The sequence below is a fragment of the Urocitellus parryii genome, chromosome 10 (assembly GCF_045843805.1).
Source record: "Urocitellus parryii isolate mUroPar1 chromosome 10, mUroPar1.hap1, whole genome shotgun sequence".
In the NCBI taxonomy this organism is placed as follows: domain Eukaryota; kingdom Metazoa; phylum Chordata; class Mammalia; order Rodentia; family Sciuridae; genus Urocitellus; species Urocitellus parryii.
Genome location: NC_135540.1, coordinates 144,356,010 through 144,381,357, shown reverse-complemented (window position 1 = coordinate 144,381,357; position 25,348 = coordinate 144,356,010). Strand labels below are relative to the sequence as shown.

Genomic DNA, 25,348 nt, shown 5'->3' with positions numbered 1-25,348 from the left:
CTCTGCCCCAGGTCCTGGTGCGGTTCCTGTTCTCTGTCAGCAAAGCCTACCGGAGAATCACCTACCACAACTGGCGCCACGGCTTCAACGTGGCCCAGACCATGTTCACACTGCTCATGGTGTGTGGACAGGGCAGGGTGGGCAGGGCACCACAGCCATTCCCACCTGCCTGGTTCCTGGGGTGGGAGTCTTCCCTAGGCCAAGGGAAGGAGGCAGCCCACACCCTCCAGCCAGTGCTTACCCAGCCGAGCTGTGGGCGGAGGGCCCCTAGGCAGGGGAGCAGGAGGGGGTCCAGCCCACAGATACCCCTGCCCTGGCCTGACTGGAGCACGGAGCTGGGCCAGCAACAGGACCCAGGCATGGACATGCCCCCACAGACAGGCAAGCTGAAAAGCTACTACACTGACCTGGAAGCCTTCGCCATGGTCACAGCAGGCCTGTGCCATGACATTGACCACCGAGGCACCAACAACCTGTACCAGATGAAGTAGGTGCCTGGCACAGCTGTGGGTCACCCTCCTGGGGTCATCTGCACAGCTGGCCGGGCCCACTGCCCTTCTGACTGCTTGCGTTTTGAATACACTCTGTAACAGATCCCAGAATCCCTTAGCCAAGCTTCACGGCTCCTCCATCTTGGAGCGGCACCACCTGGAGTTTGGGAAGTTCCTGCTGGCAGAGGAGGTTGGCCCCTCACTGGCTCCTGGGACCCACAGGGCTTGGGTGGGTCAGGGTGGGTTTGGCTGCAAGAGACCTGTGGTATGTGAGGAGCCAGGACAGGTTCACAGCTGGTGTCCAGTGGGCCAGGCCTGGGGCTTTGGGGTACTAGGGCAACGGGCCCAGGACTCTCCCTGTGAAGTGAGGTGCAAGGCCTTCTAGATCCAGAGCCTATAGCCACAGCAGAAGCTGCCTCAGAGCTTCTCCCTGTGTCCACAGGGAGGGCAGAAAGCTGGGAGGGAAGGGGGCTGCCCTCCCAAGGAGCAGGAGCAGGCATAAGCCTGGCAAAGTACACAGGAGCCTGGGGCAGAGGAGGTGCCCAGCCTGAGAGCTGCAGCCAAGGGCCCTGTGCAAGCCTGACAGTGACCCTGCACCAACTGACACTCGCAGAGCCTGAACATCTACCAGAACCTGAACCGGCGGCAGCATGAGCATGTGATCCACCTCATGGACATCGCCATTATCGCCACGGACCTGGCCCTCTACTTCAAGTGCACACCCCACCCCGGGATGGCAGGGGCGGGAGGGGGGCATGTTGGTGTGGGACTCGCCACCATTTGCCCTCCCCTCCTTCCTGTGTTCAGGAAGAGGACAATGTTCCAGAAGATTGTAGATGAGTCCAAGAACTACACAGACAAGAAGAGCTGGGTGGAGTACCTGTCCCTGGAGACGACGCGGAAGGAGATAGTCATGTGAGCGCACTCCCTCCTGCAGACCCGGGAAAGGACCCTCAGGGACAGCACTGCTGGGTTTGGAGGAGCCAGTGCAGGATCTAGGGTCAAATGGGATGTCCTTGGTTTCTGGCCTTTAGCAACCCTCACTTCACTCTCAGCTTCCCTTCCTTCACCTTCCATCCGGTGCCCCAGGACTAGCGCCTTCCCCAGGCCGTCTCAGGAGCCCAGGACTCCAGCAAGAACTCATGACTCTGCTCTGTCTGCCGGCAGGGCCATGATGATGACTGCCTGTGACCTGTCTGCCATCACCAAGCCCTGGGAAGTCCAGAGCAAGGTCAGGCCTGGCTGGCCAGACCCAAACTCACCTTCCAGGGCCCCTGGGTCTGCATCTGGGGAGCCTCAGAGGGGGGAGAATGTGGCTTGCAGTCATGCTGAAGGCGGCCAGGGCCTGCCAGAGTGCAGCAGTGGGGGTGCCTAGTGCCTAAAACAGCAGAGCCTGAGAGCTCCAGGTGAAACTGCACCATGCCACCTTTGTGAGGGCCCAGGCTGGGGTGCAGCCTTAGGGCAGGGCCCAAGAGCACAGAACCAACTGCGCTGCCTTTGTGTGCCGCCAGGTTGCTCTTCTGGTGGCCGCCGAGTTCTGGGAACAAGGTGACTTGGAAAGGACAGTTTTGGATCAGCAGCCCATCGTAAGTGTTGCTTCCAGAAGCTTCTGCCCTGATGAGGGGACAAGACCCCATTGTAGTGCTGGGGAACAGGGACTCTGAGGTCTTTGCCACCTGTGTGTGGTTGTGCCACATGAGAATGGATGGCTTCACCTCTGGTGAGGTGGAGTGCAGGGCATGGAGGTGGTCTCAGGACCAGAAGCCACTGCAAGTACAGGCAGCTCCCAGATGTTCCCCGGCCAGGCAGGATGGCCCCAGGGACAGTGTAGGGCAGGGAAAGCCGGGGTGAGAGTCCAGGGCTAGACCAGCATCCGTGCAAGAAAGGTACGTGCAGTGCGGTCAGGACACACTGCTAGCACAGGATGGCTCCTGGCCACCCTGCTCAGCCCCATGGCACAAGATGGGAAGTCTGATCCCAAAGCCAGATTCAACCAGCGCAAATGGCTGTCTGAAGCAGGCTGCATGCCAAGTACAGGCTCCACAGCACATCTGGGTTCTGGTCAGCTTAGTGACAGGCCAGCAGCTGGGGCATAAGGGCAACACTGGGGACAGTGCCCTGCGGACAGAAGACCTTTAGATGAACCAGCAGTATCCCACATGAGGGTCAGAGGCTCAGAAGTAGGAAGGGGCAGCCTGGGCAGCTGACAAGGAGGGGCATCTTGGCTCTCTGCTTCCAGGCCAGCTCTGGTAGCTGAGCTTGGCCCTCTATGGGCTGCACCTTTGCCCCTGGGCTCTGCTCATTCTCTCTCATGAATGTGTTCACTAGAGTGTAGGGGTGGGTGCCGGCTGGGGCCTGAAGGGCCTGAGGAGACGGCACTGGGTAAGCTGTCTTTGCTTCCTCCACAAGCCCATGATGGACAGGAATAAGGCGGATGAGCTCCCCAAGCTGCAGGTTGGCTTCATTGACTTCGTGTGCACGTTTGTGTACAAGGTGGGAATCCCCGGACCATGGGTGTTGACTGACAGAGCAGCCAGGAGCCCACAGGGGGCGTGGGTGGGACTAGCAGTGACCTCACAGCAAGAGGAATGCTTGTGCAGACTGCAACCCATGGGGGCACCTCCCTCCCAGCCTCACCCCCACCTGCTCAGCCATGGCGTGTACTCATGCCTGCACTGGGGATGAGACCTGCCACCAACCATCCTTAGAAGCACCAAGAATGTCCCCCCAACCCACCCCGCAAGGTCTCTCCTCAGGTCCTTGCCTCTGTGGGGCCCTGCACAATGGTGGGCACCTGTCTTCAGGGTAATGACTGCTACTTGCCTATGGGTTCCTTTGTGGGTGTCTGTAAGCCCTCAGGAGTGGGCCTGGGTCTGCCCATCCCTGCTAGTGTGCCCTGCCCACATGACCTACAGAACATGGGAATGCAGCCATGTTCCTGCCCAGTGGCCAGGGACCCAAAGCCCTGCTGGGCCTGAGTTCTGTTGTTTGGGCCTCTGAGGACACAGGGAGGGACTGGGAAGACACTGACCTGGTGGGGGTCTGACTGACCCCCTGACCAGCCAATGCCCCACCCCCCTCTCTAAGAAGGGTGCTATTTGGCTTTAGGTGAAGTGGCCCTGATCAGCCACTCAAGCAGGGTCAACATGGACATGTCCTTTTAAAGTGGCCAAAGGTCACAGTCCAGCAAGGGTGACTCCCTCTGCCTTCCTCAACTCCATCCACAGGGGCTGGGCAGGGAGACCACCATCCTAGCCCTCCAGGAGCAGAGGGGACACACATGTGGCTTCTGTTTCCTCCAGGAGTTCTCCCGTTTCCATGAAGAGATCCTGCCCATGTTTGACCGACTACAGAACAACAGGAAGGAGTGGAAAGCACTTGCTGATGAGCACGAGGCCAAAATGAAGGCCCTGGAGAAGAAGGAGGAAGAAGAGAGTGTGGCAGCCAAGAAAGGTCTGGGCCCTGGCCAGCCTGGGGCAGGGACTCGGCTTACCCCCGACAAAGCTGTGAGTGGCAGAGCCTCACAGCAGTTAGACTTAGGAAAACGAAGGGTGCATGCCCAGCGGCCCCACGGGGGATGCCGTCCACAGTAGGGAGGTCACCTGTGCAGTGACAGAGCCAGGAGGGTCTCATTGCTCCTGGCTGAGCTCAAGTCTCTCCAAGTAACTGCGCTGCTGCCCTTGTAAAGGGAAGCAGGCTAACTGAACTCTCAGCAGCTCCCTTCCACCACCAAGGAGTCGAACCCTAAGTAGCTTGTAAATTGCACCCACATGCCCACGCCACCCTCAGAAACCAAACAGCAAAACTGAAAACTAGTGAGCCGCGCAGGAGTTAGTCCTGCAGTGCCCACAGTCCTGTCACAGGGCCTGACTCAATGACAAGTCAGCATACCCAGACCAGAGCCTCCATGCATTGTCTGGCTTCCCTAGTCTGGGCCTTGTTACTCCCTGCATGCTGTGCCACGGGGTAAACCAGCATGAAGAAGGCAGCCATAGGTTGTGGGAGACCAGGACTGAGAGCAATCTTGGTGTGGTGTCAAGAGAGGTGAAGCACTAAGAACAGCTCAGCTCCACTTAACCTGCTTGGGCTGGCCAAACCTGCACTCCACCCTTTCCCTGAAGGGGAGAGGGCACACAAAGCAGGAGGGCGAAGGCTCCCCACTCACCCTGTTTTCTCTCACAGTGGGCACAGAAATCTGCAATGGTGACCCAGCACCCAAGTCTTCCACCTGCTGTATCCTGTAAGCCCTGGTCTAGGGGACTGCTAGCTTCCTCCAGGCCCTCACCTCTGGAACATGGGCTCTGCCTCCTGCACTTTGGAGTAAAAACTTAGGAAGCCAAGAAAATGAAGACAGTTTGAAATATTTTGAATTTTTATAAGGTTTTTTTAATAAACTTAAGCAAACTCTCAATTATTAGAGTATAGCCTACATCACTCTTTTTTGAATAGTTCCCACAGAGATCTTTGAAAGGGGCCTGTGAACTGTCTGAAATTGCTGAGTGGGGACATTCAGAACTGCATGGATGTGTGTATACAGGAATGTAGCGTCCCTGTCTCACCTGCTTCAGGAAGAACACGCCCAACATTTCAGAATAAAGCACAGATCAAATTGTCCATTTTTACACAGTAGTTACTGTGGAGGACACAGAGTGCTTGAAAGCTCTGCCAGCAAGCTCAAGGCCAGGACTAGAGCGCAGTCAGATGGCAGTGGTCTGTAATGAACACTGGAGGCTGGACTTGATGGCAGTGGTCTGTAATGAACACTGGAGGCTGGACTTGAGGCCAAGCTTCTACTGGCCCAGACCCTGCACCAGGGAGTCTTAAGGAGGAACTGTTGCCTCTCATGACTTAATATTGGTGGACTAGGGGACCGGCAAAGGCAGAAAGTCCAGTGGGCCTTGACTTTGAAGTGAGTATCATCTGGCAGAAAACAAGGGTTACTAACTCAGTGAGCATCATGTGTGTTCCCCACTGGACAGTACTCTGCAGGATAGGGTCACTCCTTGGGACCATCTGCCTACTTGCAGCAGGGAGCCAGTTTTCATCTCACCTCAGTGACACCTGGTGACAGCCTCAGACAGGAGCCTGGGACAGCAACCATTGACGACCCAGGTGCTGGGACACCACTGCTCAAGGTTGGGGGGTAGGAGTGCTCGTTCACCCACAAAAACCAAATATAGGCTTCTGAAACATTTGTAAGCCATTTCCATATGTTTACAAATATATTCACTTTACAAAAACTGAGGCTTTCTGCCTAAGGGATTGGCTCCTGGCACACAGCTGGGAAGCAGCAATACCCCACCCATCCAACTCCAACTCACAGCCTCAGTGGCCAGGAGTCCAGTCTGGGGAGGTTAGGGCTCACCTTTAAGAGACCACCTCCCTGGGCTTCTGTCTCAAGGTTGCCCTGGCCACCTTGAAATACAGGAAAGGATTGTGACTTGAGGAGAGCCAGCTTCCAACTTAAAATTGCATCAGCACCCCCACCCACCTTCCAATCCCTCTTTTGCCTGTCCAGGAGCCTGGGCTGCTGGCAGAAGCAGGGTAGAGCACGGAGCAGTTCTAGGGACTGCTCCATTAGAACTGACTACTCAACACCCTCAACACCCCAGAAAATAGGTATCCATTTCTATACTTGTTGCTGTTTGCAAGCTGTGTTCTGGGTCAGTAATGGGTGATGCTCTTATCCCTTTAAAATCCCCTCTAAGAGGCCCCACCCTGAGGAAAAGACAGCACAATTGCTGAGCAGAGTCCAGGAACCCAACCACTGGAGAAGCAGTAATGAGAGGGAGCCAAACATCACGCAGGAGGAAGCTTTATTCATCTGCTGGGCTGGGGAGAGGCAGGCTGGAGAGCCTCACTTCAGTATGCTGTCATCTTGGGCTGAAAGGTTGGGAAAGACACACTCAGGCAACCTAAGAGGCCCCTTCAGAACTTCAGACTTTAACCCAGAATCCAATCCAAGGACCCCCACTGCACTTCACTAAAATGGATCCTGGGCCTCTCCTCCCTTCGACCAGACTCAGCCTACGGGGGTCAGCACGCGGGGAGCCAGCGGCACGCCTACTCTCCAGGGCTGCGCCCCACAGGGCAGGCCAGAGGCGGCACCCCTCCCTCCACTAAAAACGGGATGGGCAGCTTAAGGCTCGCTCCTACCTTCGGCCCGTTCTCTCTCGATCCGCTTCAGCTCATCCTGCCTCTTCTTCTCCTCCGCGGCTACCCTCCTCTCCTCTTCTGCCCGGGGTTTTAGGTAACCTGGAGGGGTGGGGGCTTCGATTAACCTCGTCCCTGAAAACGCTGCGTGAAGAGGCTGGTAGCTGCGACCCCTCGCCCTGCGCCCGAGCCGCCCAGCCCGCCGGCCCCGGCACTCACTGTAACGCTTGGCTCCGTAGGCCACACCGAGGACCAGGGCGGAGTAGCGGCCGAGCTGCGAGACAGGACAACAAGGCGACTGGGCGTCAGGCACGGCGGGGGTCGCAGCCCGCAGGCCACGGGCGGGGGACGCGGGGGGTCGCACCCTGAAGGATGTGGGGGTCGGGGGCGCACCCTGCAGGATGTGGGGGTCAGGGGCGTACCCTGCAGGGCGTGGGGGTAGGGGGCGCACCCTGCAGGGTGTGGGGGTCGGGGGCGCAGCCTGCAGGGCGTGGGGGTCGGGGGAGCACCCTGCAGGGTGTGGGGGTCGGGGGCGTAGCCTGCAGGGTCGGGCACGAAGTAAGGCGAGGACGCGGAAAGGCAGGGCGCGGCCTGCAGGGTCTGGGGGATGAGGGTAGTGGGCAGGGATCGGGGTCCCAGCCTATATAACCGTGCTGCTGCCACGAAGCCGGGTTCACCTTGATGAGCGGAGAGACCTGGACCGGCGGCACCATCTTGTCCCTGACCTTCGCACCGGAAGCGCTGCCAAGACGGAGGTGAATGCCGCGAGGGCCCGGAAGACTGTGGGGCGCCAGCCTAGCCGGGCGCATGCGCCGGAGCGCGAGCGGCGCCCCCTGCCGGTAGGAAGAGGCAGAGCGCCCTCCCCGGCGGGTGACGTCACGGGACGCGCTCGTGCACAAGGAAAGGCTGCGCGCGACCAGGAGGGAAAGGTACGGCACACGTACTGTGTCCCTTCCCTGGGAGCGAGGGAACCAAGCGACCCGGCCCTGGGGGTACGGGCCGAGCGTCCGCGCCCCGCCTGCCCGGGTTTGGACCTGGAGGAGAACTAACCGAAGCCCACGCTCCGCGTGCGCGTGCGCGCCCTGAAAAGCGCGGTCAGGCACGAACCAGCAGTATAGAGCGCGTGCCCGAGGGGTCGGAGGCCTAGAGCGCGGGCGTGCGGGATCCGGGGCGGCGATGGCTGCAGCTCGTCAGTGATCTCCAGGCTGTTCACCCTGAGCTCTCCTGCCCTCCTTACTCCCATAACAGGAGGGACTGGGACCTTCATGAGAAGGCTACCCAGAGCAAGCCCCCCCCCCCCAGGTCCCCAACCCAGCCTTCAAAACTCGCAGCTGTGAGCTCCTAGGTGCACCTCTCCCCAGGCCACCTCTCCAGTCTCTCTGCTTGCTTCAGTACCTCAGAATGGCTACTTGTTCCCCACACCTGAGCCAGCCCTGGCTGGGGTTGCCCAAAATGCGGCCATCCGTAGCCTGGTGGTCTACCACCCCATCAGCTGTCCTCACCCCAGCAGTGACCTCATGCCTCCTGGAAGGTGCCTGTACTTCCTCCACCCTGCCTTACTGGGCAGGTAGTCTTGAGGGCCAAGGGTTGGGTCCCATCCAAGTCCATACCCCCCCTCCCTGGGAATTGCGGAAGTCCACCCTTCCTTACTCTTCCTCGATTTCCTGTTTCCAAAGACAACATAACTGAATCTAAAGTGAATAAATGCAGCGAAAACCTCAGCAGTCCTGGAGGGGGACCTAGAGCCCAACTGCCTTGGCCCTCTAAGAGCCCTGGCTGAGCTTGTCCCGTTTTTCAGCTTGCTCTGGAGTCCCAGCCCTCAGCCTCCCCAGCTGGGAAGTCAGGGCTGGAGATGGGAACACTTTGGCCAATCCTGCAGGGCCAACTGCTCTTCTCTTGCCCTGGATGAGGCCAGCCTAGAGCCCCTGAGGACTCCTGCTAGAGCCCAGTCTTGCGGGATGGATGCAGACCCTGGCCCTCCTCAGCCCTCTGGTTTTGGGGAATCCACAAGAGCACAAAACAGAGCTCTCCACTCACACAGACATCAGCCTTCAGAGCCCCCCACCCCTTCCTGCCCCTGGGCCACTGGCCAAATGACCTCAAGTGACCGAGTGGGCTTTCTCTTTACCAGATTTTAAAATAAACTGCACTCCTCAGCAGCTGAAGCTTCCAAAATTGAAAATAAGTGTCTCTAGGGCCCAGGCGACGACAGGGGACAGGACATACCAGCAGCTTTGGGGGTCAGTGCACAACACATACATGCCCATTGGCGCATGCAAGACCACCCATGGGCACTGCTGGAGACCTGGCTTGGATCAGGGCTCTTTGAGGGGCTAGGGGAGGGAAGGAGGGTCTATCTTGTCTTAAAATACCAGTGGAAGCCTCTGCACCTGTCAGGGTCAGATGTGTGCAGAATCTTGATACCCCTGTCTGTGTCACTATCTTTAGAGCTGAGCTCAATCCTGGAGGACTCAATCCTAGAGCCCAACTGGGCCAGGATGCTCCCTGGAGATCTGCAGCCTTCTCACATTTGGAGCTCCCCCTCCTGCAGCCAAGCCAAGACTCCTAGCAGGGCCACACCCAGCCCTGCCCCAGGAAGTGGGCCCTTGGCTCTGGATCCTTAGCCCCTATACCTGGTCTTATACACTCCCTCTAGCAGTCTCCCCCAGGTCCTCCCAGCAGGTGATGCCTCCACAGGGTCCTACCTGAAGACCCCTTTGGCTCTGGGGGTCTTAGATAGCAGCACCGGAAGGGAGCTGTGTGACTGAGGCTGTGTCCCTTCCCAGAACTCAGGTCAGGCGTAGGAGGGAGACCTGGCAGCCAAGAGTGACCCAGACCAGGTCATCTGGGTACCCTGGCCATCTTCAAGTCTCTTGCCACAGAAACTAAGGAGCTGCCACCATGAGGTCAGAGGGTCAGGCCAGGGTCATAGGCCCCACTGTCTGGTATATACCAATGAGACAGGGAGGTGAGGACGGTGGTGCTTGGGAGCTCTAATACTCAAAGTGCTCAGCAGGCTGAGCCCGGTGGCACACGCCTGTCATCCCAGCAACTTGGGAGGCTAAAGTAGAAGATGACAAATTCAAGGCCAGCCTCAGGAACTTAGCAGACCCTGTCTCTAAATAAAAAGTGCTGGGGATATAGCTCAGTGGTAAAGTACCCCTGGGTTCAATCACCAGTATCAATCAATCAATAAATAAATAAATACTAAAAATGAGTGCTCAGCAATGTTTGGGCTCCTTGCAGTACCTCTGTACAGATCTGGAAAAGCCAAATTTCCTTTGACACTTACAGTTCCTGCAGCCCCAGCAGGGCCCACAGTGCCTAAGAGGGCTCTCAACACCAAGGCCCTGGCCAAAAGCTTGGCAGGTGGCCCTGGAGACACCTGCCAAGCAGAACAAAGCCTCCTGGTGCCTGGGGGCAGAGGGGTGTCTGAGTCACCGGCAGGTTGCCCAGGCTCACTCTGCAGTTGTCCAGTCCCCTGGGGTGGCCCTGAGCCTGTCCTTGTAGGGAGTGGCAGCTGAAGTCTGAAGTGTCCTGGGGGACCAGGCAGAAGCTTAAGACAGGCAGGACTGGAGCCCTGGGCAGGGAGGACCCAGGCATGGTGAGCAGGCAGAAAACTGGGCAGGGGATGTGAGAGCTTGTGTGTGCACACGAGTGTGATGTGCATGTGAGTGTGTGAGAGCATGTGAACATGCACCTCAGTGTGGGTGTGAGAAGTATGTGCCTTGGCCAACCAGGGACAGCCACCCTGGTGACAGTCGGGGAAGCATGTGGGAGAGTCTGGGCCACCGGAGACCTGGTGCCCAGGACAGGCCCATTCATGGAGTCCATTTGCTTTGGAGCCCCCAGACCAAGCCCAGCGAGGTAGTCTGAGCCCTGTGCTGTGCCAGGGCCTAAGGAGTCCCTGTCCTCCCCCATACACCTGGGCTTGGGGCCACCATGTTGCCTGATCCTCTCCTCTGTGTTAAGCCTCCTGAATCTTGGGATGCCCTGGGGTTCCAGCTGGCCAGGGACCTTCAGCAGGATCATGGGGTGTCCTGGGGTTCCCCCAGCTGGCCAGGACCCTAAGTCTTGGTGCTCCTGCCTCAGGCCAGCAGGAAGACCAAGAAGAAGGAGGGCGGGGCCCTGCGTGCCCAGAGGGCATCCTCCAATGTCTTCTCCAACTTCGAACAGACCCAGATCCAGGAGTTCAAGGAGGTGGGTCTGTCCTCTTTTGCCCAAGTCCCCTTACCCAGTGGGTGGGGGAGATCCCATGTAGGCCTGTGGCTGCCTTTCGCCTTGGTGTGGGTGAGGAGCCAGGAGAGGCACAGGAATGGAGGCAGAGCTGGGCTACCAGCAATGCTCCCAGCAGCCTGGGTTCTAGGCATTCACACTCATGGATCAGAACCGAGATGGCTTCATTGACAAGGAGGACCTGAAGGACACCTACGCCTCCCTGGGTAAGTGCCACTAGAAGGCGAGCACGTGACATCCAACCTGGACATTGTCACTCTTCCTCGAGTGGAGCAAGGGCACTGGTCCTACAGGCTGGTGACATCCTGCACACTTGGCTTGCTCAGGGTCAGCACAGGGTGCCCAGGGCAGACCAGCCAGTGGCCCACTGCCCACACACGACCACTTGGGATGGGCTTGGAGCAGGGGATCCCAGGAGGGGACAACACCAGTGGGCTGCCACAGCCACAGCTTATGCAGGCTTAGCCCACCCTGCCTCAGCCCAGCCTTATGGAGCTAGGAGAGGGTGTGGGGCCTGCCTATGCTGTTACACTGGACCCAGTTCTTCCAGCCCTCTCCAAGGCACAAAGCCTCTGCACCAAAATTCCCCATGGGGAATTCCTCAGGCCAGGCCTGAGGCTTCCGGTCCTGCCCCAGGAGCTGGGGAAGGTGGGCAGGTTTCTTCCTATGGTAGAGTCCCCTCTCAACCCCCCTTATGCCTAAATATAGAAAAGACACCTCCCCTGTCCCCAAACCCAGCCTCCCCTCTCCCCACCTCTGATCTCCCCTTTCCTCCTCAGCAGCAGTGTCCCAGGCTCAGGGTTTGGGGTGAATTCACCTGCCCCAGCCTGTACCCCATACACCTGCCTGAGAGCACTGTCCCCAAGAGCCCAGCACTGTTCTGGGGTCACCCTGGAGAACAACAGGAGTGGGTAGCCAGTGTCAACAAGGGCAGAGGGGCAGGGGGTGACGTTCCTGCTCTGGTAAACCCTCCTCCTGGTTTTGCAACAGGCAAAACCAACGTCAAGGATGATGAGCTGGACGCCATGCTCCGGGAGGCTTCAGGGCCCATCAACTTTACCATGTTCCTGAACCTGTTTGGGGAGAAGCTGACTAGTGAGCTCTTTGGTTCCTCTCAGGGATAGCACTCCTGGGCAGCCCTCAGGCCAATCAGCCAGCTGTGTGTATGTGCCTAGCTAATTCCCAGTGCTTAGAAATCCAGCCATTGCACATAGAAGCCTGTATTTTCCCCATGCCCTGAGATCCTGTCAGCCACCCAGAGCCATTTGAGTTCCAAACCTCCCATCTACCCAGCTGTCCAGTGGTCTCTGTCCCTCACTCCTAGATCCCTGGCTCCCCTGAGAATGGTTCCCCCAGGTGGGAACAACAGGGCAGGCTCCCTGGGGCTCAGGAGTGGGAAGGCTTCCTGGCAGTGATGCTGCTGGGCAGGGGCTCAGAGCCCTGGGGTAGTAGGGGACCCTGTGGCCTCTTTGCTGCAGGCACAGACACTGAGGAGACCATCCTGAATGCCTTCAAGATGCTCGATCCTGACGGCAAAGGCAGCATCCACAAGGAGTAGTGAGTGCAGCTGCAGGGAGGGTCTCAGCTGGCAGAAGGGGCTGCAGCACCCACACCAAGCCCATCTCCTGGTCTCTCCGGCTTCAGGGCCTTCTGTGGCCTGAGCAGAGTCCTTCAGGATGACCCAGGAAGTCCAGTCCCACCCAGTGGGGCAGTCTCCATGACTAGGCCACCAGGTCCCTCCAGCTGTCACTGTCTTTAGACCCTGTTACAGGAGGGCCACCTCATCCAGGTGCTGGGGAGAGGGAACAGCCTGGTGTCCCTCCCAAGCACTTGACTGCGACCCATAAAACACCTCCTCAGGACTGGGGATGACCGATGGGGGTCAGGATGGGCTGGGGTGATCACCAGGTGCTGGGAAGGTGGGGTAAGGACTGAGCCGTGCTGGAGGTGCCCTGGTGTGAGCTACCAGCCCTTCCTCAGGGGGCCTAACCACTCCCCTGCTCCTCCTGGCCCTCAGCATCAAGCGCCTGCTGATGTCCCAGGCTGACAAGATGACTGCAACTGAGGTAGGCCTGCAGCCCCAGAGGGCCACTGAGGGACAGCAGCCCCCAGGCTGCAGGAGCATGGTGGGCAGGACTAAGAACAGTCCCTGGGGCAGGGGCTCCTGTGAGAGTGGGGTGGCCCTGGGCTAGGTCAGGGCTGGAAGCCACTGGCCAGTTGGTGGTCTGACCTAGCTGAGGGGACAGACTTACTGTCCTAGCCCGAGGGGACAGGGTAGCCCCCATCTGTACTTCAGAACTCTACCCCATTCTTCACATTGCCCAGGTGGCCACCCTAAGCACCACTGACCAGCTCGGTAACCTGCTTCTCCTTCTGGCCCCGTGCCCACCCTGCTTGCCCCTCCCAGATCCCTCCCCATTCCTGGCAGAGAAGCAACACTAGGAGCCTCTGGAGTTTAGCACCTGTGATCCAGAGCACCTAGGCCACCCATTCCACCAGGCCTGAGCCCCCCAACCACCAACTCGCCTTCATTCAGGTGGACCAGATGCTGGAGTTCGCCTCCATCGACGCAGCGGGCAACCTGGATTACAAGGCGCTGAGCTATGTGCTCACCCATGGGGAGGAGAAGGAGGAGTGAGGCTACTCATCCCTGGTTGTGTCCAGTTCAATAAATGTGGACCCACACATCTGCCTGCCAGTGTCTGCCCGAGAGTCTCTGCATCAGCCTGGGGCCCCTCTGCTGGCAGCCCTGCCCACCTGTCTTAGCACCAGCCTCAGTGTGTGGTCACCCCGTACTGAGCAGAGAAGAAGAGGCTCAGGGATTGGCTCCTTCTACCAAGTGCCCACACCTGTCCACTCCAGGTCCCTCATACCCAGCTCCCCTTCAGTCCCTGCTGTTGTGTCAGGCCACCTCACCAACCTACACTGCCCTGTGTTGGGCTGTCTTCCCTGGTCAGTGTCCAGACAGTAGCAGCTCTTCTTGCTTCAGCCATACAGTCTGCACAGAGTCCAGAGTGCCAAATCCTGCCATGCCCTGGGTGTGCCAAGAACCCTGAGCCTGTGGTCACAGTCCCGGTGACCAGAGATTGCCTCTCCACCTCCCTTCATGAGACACCCCTGCTCACAGTCTCAGCGAGTCCTTGGGCTCCTGAAGGCAGGAGGCAGGGCCAGGAGGTTCCTGCAGCCTCTGAGCTGGAGGTGCTGAGCCAGGAGCCTCAGGTGGTGCCCTCAGCTCTGGGGCACATGTCCAGGGCAAGGGGGGTCCTGCAGACTCAGCCTGCAGGCGCCGGTATGGGGTGTGGAAGAAGAGCACCAAGACACAGGTGAAGAGGGTACACAGGCTGGCCATCAGCAGCAGAGACACTGGGGACACACACAGCTCTCTCTCAGCTGGCCCAATTAGCCAGAGGAGCCCTCAGCCATGGCAGAGCCCAGGGGATCTGGACCCACCATGGCCACAATGCATCCCTGAAGCAGCCCTGCTCCCCATCCTGACAGTCCCGGGGGTCACAGGCCTTGTGCCCAGGGTGCCTGACCCCCACTGTCATCACTGCCCACTCCAGCTCCGACCATGCTCTGTCCCTGTCCCTCTCCTCTCAGCCCCTCCCCATTCTCTGCCCCCATGTCTCTCCACTTCTCTCTCTCTTTCCTGGCTCTAAAACAGCTCACCAGGGGGCACTGAGACTGGGCTTCTCTCAGGGTCTTTGGGCTGCACCCACCTGCTGAGCTCAGGTGCTCAGGTGTAGGTGGCATGTGAAGGGCACCCAGAGCCCAGAATGGGGGTTCCAGGGCTGCCCCAACTGGCCAGGCCTGGCCTTTTTACCTCTACCCATTGAGGGCCCTGGGTATGGACACTGACCTGTCCAGTCCAGCGGGTCCTCACCATGCTGGCAGGTGGAGGAGGATGGATCTTCGGGCCGCACAGTCAACACCGTCAGTAACACCATGATGAGCACACCCTGGGCCTGCCTGGACATGCACAGCCCTCAGCCAGGGCCACGGCACTGTCCACCTTTCAAAGCCAATGCCACCTTGGGAGGGACCGATTTGCGCCGCCCGCTGACGTTCCAAGAGCAGCATGAAGCCTAATCCATGTGGCCTAGGCTGGCCCAGGCCTGTATATGGCCCACCCTTACCAGAGCAGACAGGCCACTCTCTTCTGGGCCCAGGGAAGCAGCCAGGGCAGGTGGACACTCACCCCAGCACAAAGACCAGGCCTGCAGCTGCACCCTCACCCACAGGAAAGGCACACTCCACCGCCAGCTCCATGGCCACAGGTGCCACAGAGAAGCCGAAGAACCCAAACAGAGAGCAGGTGGCAGCCACTGCAAGGGCTTGCCCCTGCAGTCGGGACACCTGGGAGCAGCCAGACAACAGAGGAGACGGCAGTCAGCACAGCCAGCTGTGCCAACTAGGCTGCCTGGCTGTAGGCAGGGACACCTCACCCACCATGGGCCCCCCAGCAGGAGAGGCCATGCCTGAGAGGCCAGTGGCCTCTTGCCTGCCACCTGCCAGGCACTCCTCCACCCCTGCAGGGGGGCTCAGCAGGGGACTCTCACCAGGGCAAAGGCCACACAGGCCATGGAGGAGAGGCAGAGACCTATCTTGGTGGCCTCCGTGAAGCGCTTGGTCCGATCCACATACAGGCCAAGAACCAGTGCCCCCAGGATCCCAAACACGATGAAGAGAGCCCCGCAGAGGCCCGAGAACCCCTAGAGGAGGGGAAAGTTCAGGCAACATCCTGGGGCAGGAAGCCACCAGAGTTCCTTGGGACACACCCTGTGACCAGGGCAGTACCCAAGGCCAAAGCAGGACAACACTATTGGCTGTCTGCCAGAGTGGGATCCACTACTGAGCACCCCACTAAGGAAAAGGGCCAGTCACCAGAGATACCCACAGGCCCTCAGTGCCCTGCACCTTGGGCAGAAGTGGAAACATGCTCCAGGCCACACCCAACTCTGAGCCAAAGGGAACGGGGCAGAGGGCAATAGGTATGGGTCAGGCCCAGGGATGCCCAAGTCCCACAGCTGGCCCCTCCATGCTTCTTCCAGCGTGGACACTGAGCACTCAGAGGCAGTGGGTAACCCTAGCAGAGGCAGAGTCCCTGCCCTGCAGGAACTCACGTTGGAGTAGCCGTTGGCACAGAGGATCTGCTCCAGGAGAGCCGAGAAGCTGGAGAAGATCCCGATGCCACCCCCAAAGCACACAGCCAGGATGACATAGGCCTTGTTCTGCAGAAGCTGGAGGGGAGGTGCCTCTTAGCCCAGAAGCCCAGGTGCTTCCAACCAGGGCCTTCCCACCCCCAGAGTCCCACCACACTCACCAGCTTGAGCCCCTGGAGGAAGTTCTCCGAGGTGGAGCTGGCGGCCCCCACAGAGGGTGGGGTGGGGGGTACACTCTCCCAGAGGCAGACAGTGGCCAGCAGGCAGGCCAGGCCTGCAGGGATGGTGTAGACTCCAAGCTGGCAGAGGGCATGGGTGTCATAAACACAGGTAATTGTGCCCACATGCCTCTGCCCTGCTCTGGGCCCAGGTCCTTATCCCCTTGTGATCTCTGTCCACCCTCCAACCTCCAGAGTCACCAGTAAACCCAGGGCCTGTGGTGGGCTGCTCTGCACCACCCTCACCTGCTCCTGGAGGTTTCGTGCAGAGCCCTGACTATCAAAATATTCCTCAAGGATGGCTCCCACCTTGACAAGGCCAGCCTGACCACCCAGAACAGACTAGCACCTAAGGGCCAGCTGCACAATCACGTAGGAAGAAGGTCATGCCAACACACCCAGGCATGTCAGAGTACAAGTGCATAGGTGTGTGCACAACACACACAAACACACCCCTCACACCACACATGCATGCACAGCATGCACACACTCATATACCACACATGTGCACACACCACACACATGCACGTACAACTCATGCACACCCCTCACACCACACATGCACACACACCACTTACACATGCACAAGCAGACAGCAGAAACACACCACACATGTGCGCCTTACAAGCTTCCTCACCATTAGAGGGATGTCCTCTCCCTTCTTGACCAGGGCAGGTGACAGCACATTGGCCACAAGGATGCCCAGGGGATTTGCTGGGTGGAGAGATAAACCAGGCAGCAGGTCAGCTCAGCCATGGCTGGCCTCATCCCCAGCCCAGGGGGAAGGCTTCCTGGCCCTAGGGCCCTGGCTCATGAGCTCAAGGGGTGGAGGACCCAGGCAGGCAGAGGCCTCAGCCCTGGGACTTACACATAGTGGCAATCATGTTGGCTGTGGCTCGCTGATGCTCTGGGAACCACAAGGCGGCCAGCTTGGCTGGAGAGAAGATTACCAAGTTCTGGGCCAGGGCACAGAGGCTCTGGCCACCCATGAAGAAGGCAAATGTGTTGGGGACCCAGGCAGCCACACAGGGAAGGGCGCGGAGCATACTCCCAGCAAAGTTCAGCCATGCACCCAGGATGGTCTGCAGGACAGTCAGATGGCTGCTGGCCAGCTCGGACTCCCCAACCCAGGTCCCCAAATGCCCACCCTAGCTCACAGGCACATCCCAATTTCTAGCCATCCCTCCGCCCTGGCAGCTTTGCCTGGGGTCCCAGCCAGCAGGGCTGTTGGGCCCTGGTCTGGGGAGCACATGCACCCAACCTCTAAATGCAAAGGACCTTGCTAATAATCCCAGGTAGGCCATGGTGTGGGGTCTGACTCACCGCCCCTCGGAGCCCCACAGAGTCTAGGACCCAGATGGCCAAAATGCCAAATGGGATGGACACCACCAGGAAGATCAGCGAGAGCCAGCCAACCTGTGCCATGGACAGGAGGAAGTGCTGGGCAATGATGTCTGCAACTGGGGCGAAGCTGAGCCAGAGCTGTGGGGACATCCGGAGTCAGCTTAGGGCCCACAGATACTGCCCCCCACTCCTCCCTGGCTGCCTGCTGCCCCTCTCATCCATCCCTCGGCAGGACAGCATGAGTCCGCCTGTAAGGGCAATAGGAGGTTGGACCAGCCCTGAGGCTGATGATATGGCCAGAGCCTGCAGGATCAGGAGCCCCACTGGGACCGGACCTGACCCCTGAGGACAGCCTGAGGGCTGTCAGCAGGGGGACCACCCACCCTCTGGGAAGCTCTGTGTGGACTATGGGTGTGAAAGGGCACATGGGCAGCTGAGGCTTGCCAAGTGGGCAGGGAGAGGCAGCAAGAGCAGAACCTCAGAGGGATGGAGTTGCCTGGACACAGCACCAGTTCACAGAAGGCAAGGGACATTGGGGAGAGGGGAGATGGCAGCCCTGGCCCCCCATCACATGGATGAGCACTAAGCTGACACAGTCTGGGCAGTCGGTGGCTGGGGGAGACACCATGCCAGACGTCCAGATAGCAAGGACGGGAAGCCCTGGGAGCCTAGGTGTGAGTGAGGCTGCAGGCAGCAGCACCCGGAGGGACAAGGAGGGCCCCAGCAGGGCTGAGGACAGTGCCAAAGGGACAGCAGAGCTCAGATTCTGGAACATTTTTGGGGGGGGGGCAGGTCATCTGTTGCAAGCTGGACGATGGAATCTCAGGTAGAAACACCTCCACTGTGTGCAGGCCCCACCCCACAGGAGACAGGTGTCCTGCAGGTGAGGCCATCCCCAGGGCAGAGGACATTCTTCGGCCGTAGGAGTTACCAAATGCTGAGAGCAACCCATGGTTTCTCAGCAAACAGCACACTCACCACACTGGGCCATGGGGCAGGCTTTCTGGAAAAGGCGAGGGGGCAGGAGGAAAGGAGGGATCATCAAGGCTTAACCCAGAGGTGGGGTGGGAGGGTGGCACATGGACCAACCACAAGGGTGTATCACGGTCCAAGTTCACGATGAGTCAACTCAGGATGCCAGAGCTCTAGGCCACACCCTCCATGGTGGGCAGTGAGAGCCAGGCTCCCACTGGCAAACTCACATGACCGCCAGCTAAGCAAGGGCTGACTGTCTTCCTCTTTCCTCTGGACAGTGCAAGGGCTGATCCCCAAGCTCAGAAAGAGCAGCAAACAGGCTCAGCTGCCTCCTGCCTGACCTAACCCAGCAGTTGAAGGTGTCAGCATCTGTTTACAGAGCCTGCTCTACAGAACTGATTGGAGCTCCTCCCTAAACAGCTGGCAGCAGCTCCATGTCCTCCTCCCAGAGCTGTGACCCTGGATGGCAGGAGATGACCTGTCCAACTCACCTGCTGTGCAAGAAATTCTTCAACAGCTCCCAGCCCTTCCCTGTTCGCCCCTCATCTTCCTGAGGAGCAGGCAGAGCCCCACACAGAACCCTGTTCAGAATGCTGGGCTGTCTCCAGGCCTCACCCCAAGCTCTGTGCTACCTGTCCCCTCAGCACCTGGGAGCCCTGGTCACCAGCTGCAAACAGTGGCCCGGGACTACAGGAACCTGGTCAGGGCAAACATGAAGCCCAATGCTCACAGTGGAGACCCAGCAGGGATCACAATTCCTGTCTGCTCCACAATGGCAGGACCCTACCTGGGCATCCCAGGAACTTCTCAGACCCATGGAAGAAGCTCCAGAGGAGGCCCGAGTGCATCCTCAGATGGCATAGCCACAGCCTTGTCTAGACATCCCCAGATGGTATAGCCACAGCCTTGTCTAGACACAGGGGCCTGGGAGCCAAGCCACAGCAGCAAATCAGGGCTCATCCAGGCAGCTTTGGCAGAGGGAAGAGGTTTCTGGAGTTACTGCAGCCTGCAGACCCCAGTGCCCACCCCAGACAGCCTGAGAGCCCCCATCACAGTCCACTCTGTTCAGCCACCAGGTCAGATGGTGGTGAGGTGGTTGGAAGCCCTCCCTCCACCTATGGATGCCTGTCCAAGCAACATGGAGAGGTGGCCAAGACTGGCCTGGCACAGAGGAAGTGAGGGTCACACACAGCCCACCTAGGTACAAGGGCTGTGAGTGAGGCAGCCTAGGCCTCTGGCTGCAGGGGCTGGGGGCTGCGGAGAGTCTAGGAAGCTGCAGGCTGTGGGACACCTGAAATGGCAAAGCCCATCGCTCTGCTGGTCCCTCTAAGTGCCGACTGCCAGTGCCCTGGAGCCGGGACAGACTGGGACAGACATTGGCCCCTTACTCGGCGGCCAGCGCGGACCAGGAGAAGGCGCCCGAGGCCGAGGCCCAGGTCCCCGTACCCGGGCAGCGGACACGCGCGGCCCCGGCCCCGGCCCTGGCCCCGGCCCCGGGGCTGAGGGACGGTGCAGCGGGCCGGCTCCAGCGCTACACCGGCCCGCCCCAGCGCTCCCACGCCCGCCCGGCCGGTACCGTGGCGTTGGAGCAGCTCAGCAAGCTGACCACCAGCAGGAAGACCCAGCGGCGCGCATAGGCGCGGGGGCTTCGCGGTGCGCTCCCGGCAGCCTCCGGCACTGCTCCCGCGGGCCCCGCCATCGCCGCGGCCGGCCGAGGGTCTCCAGAGGGCTTAAAGGCACCCGCGTAGGCGGGCCGGGTGGCGCCGGACTGGGCGGGGCAATAGGGTCAGTCCCCGCCCCCAAGGATCCGCTAGGGCGTCGCGTCGTGTGGGAGGGGCGAGTGGGCGGAGTTGCCATCTCCACTTTGGGTCTCGTGCTGAAGCCGGGATCGAAACTGGGCCTCAGAGGCAGGAATAAGTCCCTTCTTGTAGTGGCCAGTCGGGTCACAGCTTGTGAGGACCCGTCGTGAACATGCTCGCGGGGGTGGGTGCAGGAAAGGGGACCTGCAGTCTCTTTGCCCCCAAACTACTGAGATCCAAAAAAGCGGCAGGGAGAGGCTAGAGGCCAGCCTGGAAGAGGAAACTGGTGTCAGTCTGCAAAGAGCCTGGAATCCGGAGTGCCTTTACACCTCCCGCTAGGGGAAGCCGGAAGGGTGGGAGCTGGGGAGGACCTGGCCTGAAGATCCCGTCCGCCCAGCCCCTAGGGGAGGCAGCCTGCCCTCCCACCCGGATGTTTTCTGCTGCTTCCCCTGGGAGTCAGCTGGCCCAGCAGCTGGGCAGGTTTCTGTTTGTCTCCACCGAGGCCTATGGGTGGGAGGCAGGAGGGAGGCCAGTGTGGCTCAGAGGGCCTGTGTCTGGCTGGTTCCTGGCCCTGCCAGGCAGGCCCGTGTAGAGTGGGGTCTCCTTGTCCAGATTGAGGTGGACAAGGAGGCCTCCTGTCCCTCAAGCTCGCCTCTGTGGTCGGGGCAGGCTGTTCCTGCTCTTTGTTTTAAGGGTTGGAAGGTGTCACTGTCACAGGAGATGTCTCTGGAAGAGGGTTCTCATCTGAAGAATTCCCAGGGAAGGGGGAATTCCGGCAGCACAAGTGGGGTCCTTGAAATGCATGACAGTTAAGATTGACAGCACTGTCTATCAGGGAGCAGGATTAGGGTTAGGAAAGCAGGAGCACACATTCCAGAGAGAACAGGCCTCTGTTCCTGGGTTCTGGGCTCTTCTTATAAAGAAGTCTGATGAGGGGTGGGCACAGGAGGTGTGGGGTTGGCATCAGTCTGGGGATCTCAAGATGGTTTATGGTGGTCTGGTCATCCTCCAGGTCCTCAGGCTGGCGGGGTCTCCATTATCTGTCTGATCAGTAATTGTTGCTGGAAAGCCCCCCCCACACAAATTATAGGGTTTTTAAAATGTCATATATCTCTTTACTTGATGTATTTATTTGTGGACTAGTTAACAGGGGACAAGGTAGACTCACAGGTTTTCTAGAAGCTTGTGGGTGACTGGCCATGCAAAGCTCAGTTAAGATTGTCTCTGTCCCTGTTTCCTTCAAGTTTCCTTCTGCCTATTCATTGCTTCTCTTACTCACCACCTGTCCCACATCCCTCTCTGAACAAGCAGTTGCGTGGTCCCAGCCCTTGTGTGTTCTTACCAGGGTGGTGTGTGCGTCAGATGGAGTCACACACTTTGGGGTTTCTTTTGTGAAGAACTGTTGAGTAACCAAGGAGAAATGGGGCTCTCCCCAGTGCCCTCCAAAAGGACAGCCCACTCTCTGAAACCCCTGAAGGGGCCCTGTGGTCCTCCTGCTCAATGCCACTGTCCTCACCTCACCTTTGTCCCTTCCATCTCCCCTGTCCTCTTCTCCTCATTCCTTCCTTGCCCCCACCCCATCCATCCACTAACCCTAACCCCGAGGAGCTGGCTCTCACAGCCTTCCCCCAAGGCCTGGTACTGCTTGGGACTGGGGACCTCCATATCTTCCTACCACTCCTGGCAGATAGGGAGGGACAGCATAGGTATCAATGTCGAGGACATGGCTAGATAGGATTTGCCCCTCACCAGCTGCAGGCCTAGTAAAGTCTCAGCCTGTTACCCTAAAACAGGGTGACCACGTGGCTATTTCCACCTATCCAAGTCTCTGACAACTCCTCCTCCCATATCCTCAGGGGTCTGGGGTGAACAGTGCGTTCAGCAAGGCTGCAGGACACAAGATCAGCACACTACAATGAACTGTATTTCTATGAACTGTGCCAACACATGTGAAAAACCACAATTAAAGGCAGGATACATATATAATTACTTCAAAGAAAATTAAATACTCAGATATAAACTTAGCAAAGCAAGTGTAGTGCTTCGATGCTAATGATGATACAACATTAACAAAAGAAATCAAAAAGACCAAATAAACAGAGAGGTATACTGTGTCCATGGACTGGGAAACAGCAGAGTAAAGATGCCAGTTCTCCTTAAATTGACTTACAGGTTTGATGCAATTCCCATCAGAGGTTTTCAAACACACAGACAGAAAATGTTCGAAAACCACATAGCCAACAAGGACTGGTAGCTAGGATATATAATTCAACAGTTTAAAAAATTCAGCATGAAAGTGGGCCAAGACATGTGGAGGCATCTCATGGAAGAGGATCCACAGAGGGCAATAGGGATGAGTGACTTAACTTGATTAGCCACCAGGAGAATGCAAGTTAAATCTTTGTGAGCTGTCACCACACGCCTTTCAGAATGGCTAAAATAGAACAGCACAACACCAGATGCTATCAAGTCTCTGAAAAACAAGGCGGCGGCTTCTTATACACATAAGTATGCAGCTGTTGCATAAGCCAGCAATCGCACTCCTGAATTCATCCCTCAAAAGCCTGAGCCCAGACCCACAGCCACTTTCTCTGTGAGAGTCAAAACTGGAAACCCCCTGGTATCCCCTAGCAGGATGGCTAAGCTAGCTGCTCACGTCCATAGCATGAAACACGGCTCAGGAGGAAGAAGCTGGTAGCATACAAGTCTGGATGGATCTGTCAGGGCGATGAGACGGGACAAAAGGCTGGGAACAGGGAGTGACCCTGGGGTGCAGTGAATGAGCCCCCTAAGTGGCAGGACCTGCTGCTTCTCTACCCTCCTGAACAAATGGGTCACAAGACCCAATCCAACCAGAGAAGCAGAATGTTTGCACAAGATGAGATTTCTCCTGAGAAAACCTAGTAAATCCTCTAGCTTCACCTTTTCTTAGTTAACTTGAGACTTGCCTGTTTGGGAGGTCACACAGCTAGGGCATATGACTGGTTCCCTAGGGCTTTGCTGCGAGTCACACCTCTGCTGCGTGGGCTCTGTGGACAGTGGAGGCCCAGCTGCTCTTCAGGGACCCCAAGGCCTCTTTCACTGGAGACTCTGGCTCTTCCCCAGGCCTGCAGGAGTCTGGTGGGTGACTGGAGTGGGGTCTCTGTCTTCATATTGGTCCTGTCCCCTTGGCCACCTTACCCTTTGGGTCGATTCTACTGGGTCCTGTGGGTAGTCATAGCTGACCATGGAGGCTGGTAGGTGTTTTCTTCCACCTGCCCTGTGCCTGTCCAGCAGTGACAGTAGCCCAAGCACCCAAAGCCCTTCAGCCCTGCCATCAGCCCAGATGGAGCCACAGGCCAGGTGTGTGCATAGGACAAAGGGACCAGCTGCAACACAACCCAGCAGTCCCCCAATAAGGCCACCATGAGAAGAAACATCTTTTGGAATCTGCCCCTGGCCAGTGGAACTCACTGACTGGGCCCTAGCCCACCCCAGCAAGGCCACAAGAGCTCGTGTCTCCCTTGCTCAGGGAGGAGCCTGGCTACTCCATCAGTGCTGCCCCCTGAGCTGAGCTCCAGTTGAAGCCTTGCCTGCAGGTTGCTCTCACTGGACTCGATTTCCTTTTCATCATCACTAAGTTGGAAGTTCCTGCTTCAGGTATCAGTTGCCAGGGACAGGGACTGGGCTGTGAAGGGGCAACAGGCAATGCGCAGGGCACACTCACACCATGCACACTCACAAGGCTGCCTGTCCCACTACATGCACATGAGAGAAACAGGGCATGACCTGCACCTTGCCCAGGCTGCAACCCGTGAAGCAGGGCTGAAGAGACCAAGGGAGGCGGGAGCTGTCTGTGTGTTCTGCATGATGTCACCCTGGGGCACACTGGCAATGGTGACAGGCCCTCTCTGTGTTGTGTTTTCAACTGCATGGAATCTACCAGTGTCACAACAAGAAGCTCAGTTCTAAGGATCCCAGAGTATGAAGTCTTGGAAGTCTTGGAAGCAATGGATTCCTCTCTCTCACTCAGTGTTAACACTTTTGTATCAAAATGGACAAGAGTTTCAGCACAAGCGTCAGCTGCTAGTGTGTTGAATCCAGAACAGCACCACGCATGGGCCACAGGATGTTCTCTCCCCTTTGGAATAGCCACATCTTGCAGAGGTCCTCTGGTAACTGGACAAGGTCACCTGTTGCCTTCTAGGGAAATGACCTTCAGAGCTTCCTTAGAATTCCCTCTCACTGTGGCTAAATCTGCCTTTAGTGTCTCATCATCTCAGCCAAATGTGGACTTCTGCCAACATCCCAAACTAACCCTACCCAAGGTCTCTCCCACCACTGTGTTCCCCCAACAGCATCCAGTTCGGAGGCAACCAACTGAGGCTGCCTGGCCAGCTGGAGCCCAGACAAGGCCACCCTCTCTGGACACCCCACTGTGAGGTGGTGTGGCCATCCTGCTCACTGACGTGGTTCTTCTGCTCCTCCTAGGGTCAGGGTTGCCAGGGCAAGAGCCTGTCTGTCCACCCCAATGCCTGGAGGAAGAACCAGGCAGCACATGTCCTAGGCAAAAACAAAGGAGGCGGGGGCTGGCCTTCCCACCCGGGCCCCTGGCCCAGCCTGCCAGGCAGGCTCTGGAGGCACCCGTCACCACGCACACCTGCACCGCCTGTCCCAGCAGCACACTTCGCTTCCCACGTCCAGTGACTCACCTGTCCCCCAGAGCTCCCGCTGGCCCATGCTGAGGCCTGCAGGCTACCAGCAGGGGCCGAGTCAGCACTTCAGGGTCTGGACTAGCTGCCTGGAATGAAACCCAACTCGATCCCCAGGTGTGCAAGGGCTTGAGGACTAAAAACAGGCCTGCCACTGAGTCTTGAGGGCTCTGTCACTCTTGCCTGGGCTCCAGCTGGCCCCAGCAGAGGGGCCCTCAGGTGTCCACCTCCTGTCCTTCCCACCCAACCCCAAAGTCTTAGCCTGCTCCCTACCCACCC

The 25,348-nt window shown here is 58.4% G+C and overlaps 4 protein-coding genes across 10 annotated transcripts in view; 2 read left to right on the top strand and 2 right to left on the bottom strand.

The window, feature by feature from the left end:
* The window catches only part of Pde6b (phosphodiesterase 6B), a 62,402-nt gene extending 57,667 nt beyond the window's left edge, over positions 1–4,735 (top strand). The window contains exons 13-22 of the mRNA XM_077803366.1: positions 12–119; positions 378–487; positions 594–681; positions 1,105–1,205; positions 1,299–1,406; positions 1,659–1,722; positions 2,003–2,077; positions 2,901–2,984; positions 3,794–3,944; positions 4,674–4,735. Coding sequence (XP_077659492.1) covers positions 12–119; positions 378–487; positions 594–681; positions 1,105–1,205; positions 1,299–1,406; positions 1,659–1,722; positions 2,003–2,077; positions 2,901–2,984; positions 3,794–3,944; positions 4,674–4,735 — 951 coding nt within the window. The remainder of the gene's footprint in view (positions 1–11; positions 120–377; positions 488–593; positions 682–1,104; positions 1,206–1,298; positions 1,407–1,658; positions 1,723–2,002; positions 2,078–2,900; positions 2,985–3,793; positions 3,945–4,673) is intronic.
* A 1,555-nt stretch (positions 4,736–6,290) lies between these two features.
* On the bottom strand, positions 6,291–7,432 carry Atp5me (ATP synthase membrane subunit e). Its single transcript, XM_026379454.2, has 4 exons — positions 7,322–7,432; positions 6,864–6,918; positions 6,648–6,746; positions 6,291–6,374 (listed from the first exon to the last, which is right to left on the bottom strand). The coding sequence occupies exons 1-4, from the start codon at positions 7,355–7,357 to the stop codon at positions 6,349–6,351; spliced, it is 216 nt and encodes a 71-aa protein (XP_026235239.1). The 5' UTR covers positions 7,358–7,432; the 3' UTR covers positions 6,291–6,348.
* Positions 7,433–7,494: 62 nt separating this feature from the next.
* Positions 7,495–13,578, top strand: Myl5 (myosin light chain 5). Of its 5 annotated transcripts, none has more exons than XM_077803146.1 (8): positions 7,558–7,573; positions 8,443–10,248; positions 10,737–10,844; positions 11,011–11,086; positions 11,871–11,975; positions 12,359–12,437; positions 12,898–12,946; positions 13,417–13,578. In XM_077803146.1, exons 2-8 carry the CDS (start codon positions 10,246–10,248, stop codon positions 13,516–13,518), a joined length of 522 nt encoding a protein of 173 aa, XP_077659272.1. In that variant the 5' UTR covers positions 7,558–7,573; positions 8,443–10,245; the 3' UTR covers positions 13,519–13,578. The 5 variants fall into 5 exon arrangements, with proteins under 5 accessions (XP_026235238.1, XP_077659272.1, XP_077659273.1 ...); XM_077803147.1 differs by having other exon boundaries at positions 7,559–7,573; positions 8,524–10,248; XM_026379453.2 differs by lacking the exon at positions 8,443–10,248 and having other exon boundaries at positions 7,495–7,573.
* An 87-nt stretch (positions 13,579–13,665) lies between these two features.
* Positions 13,666–20,330, bottom strand: Slc49a3 (solute carrier family 49 member 3). Of its 3 annotated transcripts, none has more exons than XM_026379448.2 (10): positions 20,156–20,330; positions 17,584–17,742; positions 17,129–17,342; positions 16,898–16,974; positions 16,204–16,341; positions 16,004–16,120; positions 15,440–15,592; positions 15,079–15,236; positions 14,740–14,849; positions 13,666–14,243 (listed from the first exon to the last, which is right to left on the bottom strand). In XM_026379448.2, exons 1-10 carry the CDS (start codon positions 20,276–20,278, stop codon positions 14,002–14,004), a joined length of 1,491 nt encoding a protein of 496 aa, XP_026235233.1. In that variant the 5' UTR covers positions 20,279–20,330; the 3' UTR covers positions 13,666–14,001. The 3 variants fall into 3 exon arrangements, with proteins under 3 accessions (XP_026235233.1, XP_026235234.1, XP_077659271.1); XM_026379449.2 differs by having other exon boundaries at positions 17,584–17,676; XM_077803145.1 differs by having other exon boundaries at positions 14,073–14,157.
* Between the last annotated feature and the right edge of the window lie 5,018 nt (positions 20,331–25,348).

Bases quoted from the DNA above. Each gene is read 5' to 3' on its own strand.
- Myl5 (XM_077803146.1), top strand. The intron at 11,087-11,870 runs GTAAGTGCCACT...GTTTTGCAACAG, and splicing joins GGACACCTACGCCTCCCTGG to GCAAAACCAACGTCAAGGAT. The intron at 12,438-12,897 runs GTGAGTGCAGCT...CCTGGCCCTCAG, and splicing joins GGCAGCATCCACAAGGAGTA to CATCAAGCGCCTGCTGATGT.
- Atp5me (XM_026379454.2), bottom strand. From the start codon at position 7,357: ATGGTGCCGCCGGTCCAGGTCTCTCCGCTCATCAAG. The intron at 6,919-7,321 runs GTGAACCCGGCT...CCTGTCTCGCAG, and splicing joins AGGTCTCTCCGCTCATCAAG to CTCGGCCGCTACTCCGCCCT. The intron at 6,375-6,647 runs GTAGGAGCGAGC...CCAACCTTTCAG, and splicing joins CGAGAGAGAACGGGCCGAAG to CCCAAGATGACAGCATACTG.
- Slc49a3 (XM_026379448.2), bottom strand. From the start codon at position 20,278: ATGGCGGGGCCCGCGGGAGCAGTGCCGGAGGCTGCCGGGAGCGCACCG. The intron at 16,342-16,897 runs GTGAGGAAGCTT...GCCCTCTGCCAG, and splicing joins GAGAGGACATCCCTCTAATG to CTTGGAGTCTACACCATCCC. The intron at 14,850-15,078 runs GTGAGTGTCCAC...GTGCATGTCCAG, and splicing joins GGCCTGGTCTTTGTGCTGGG to GCAGGCCCAGGGTGTGCTCA.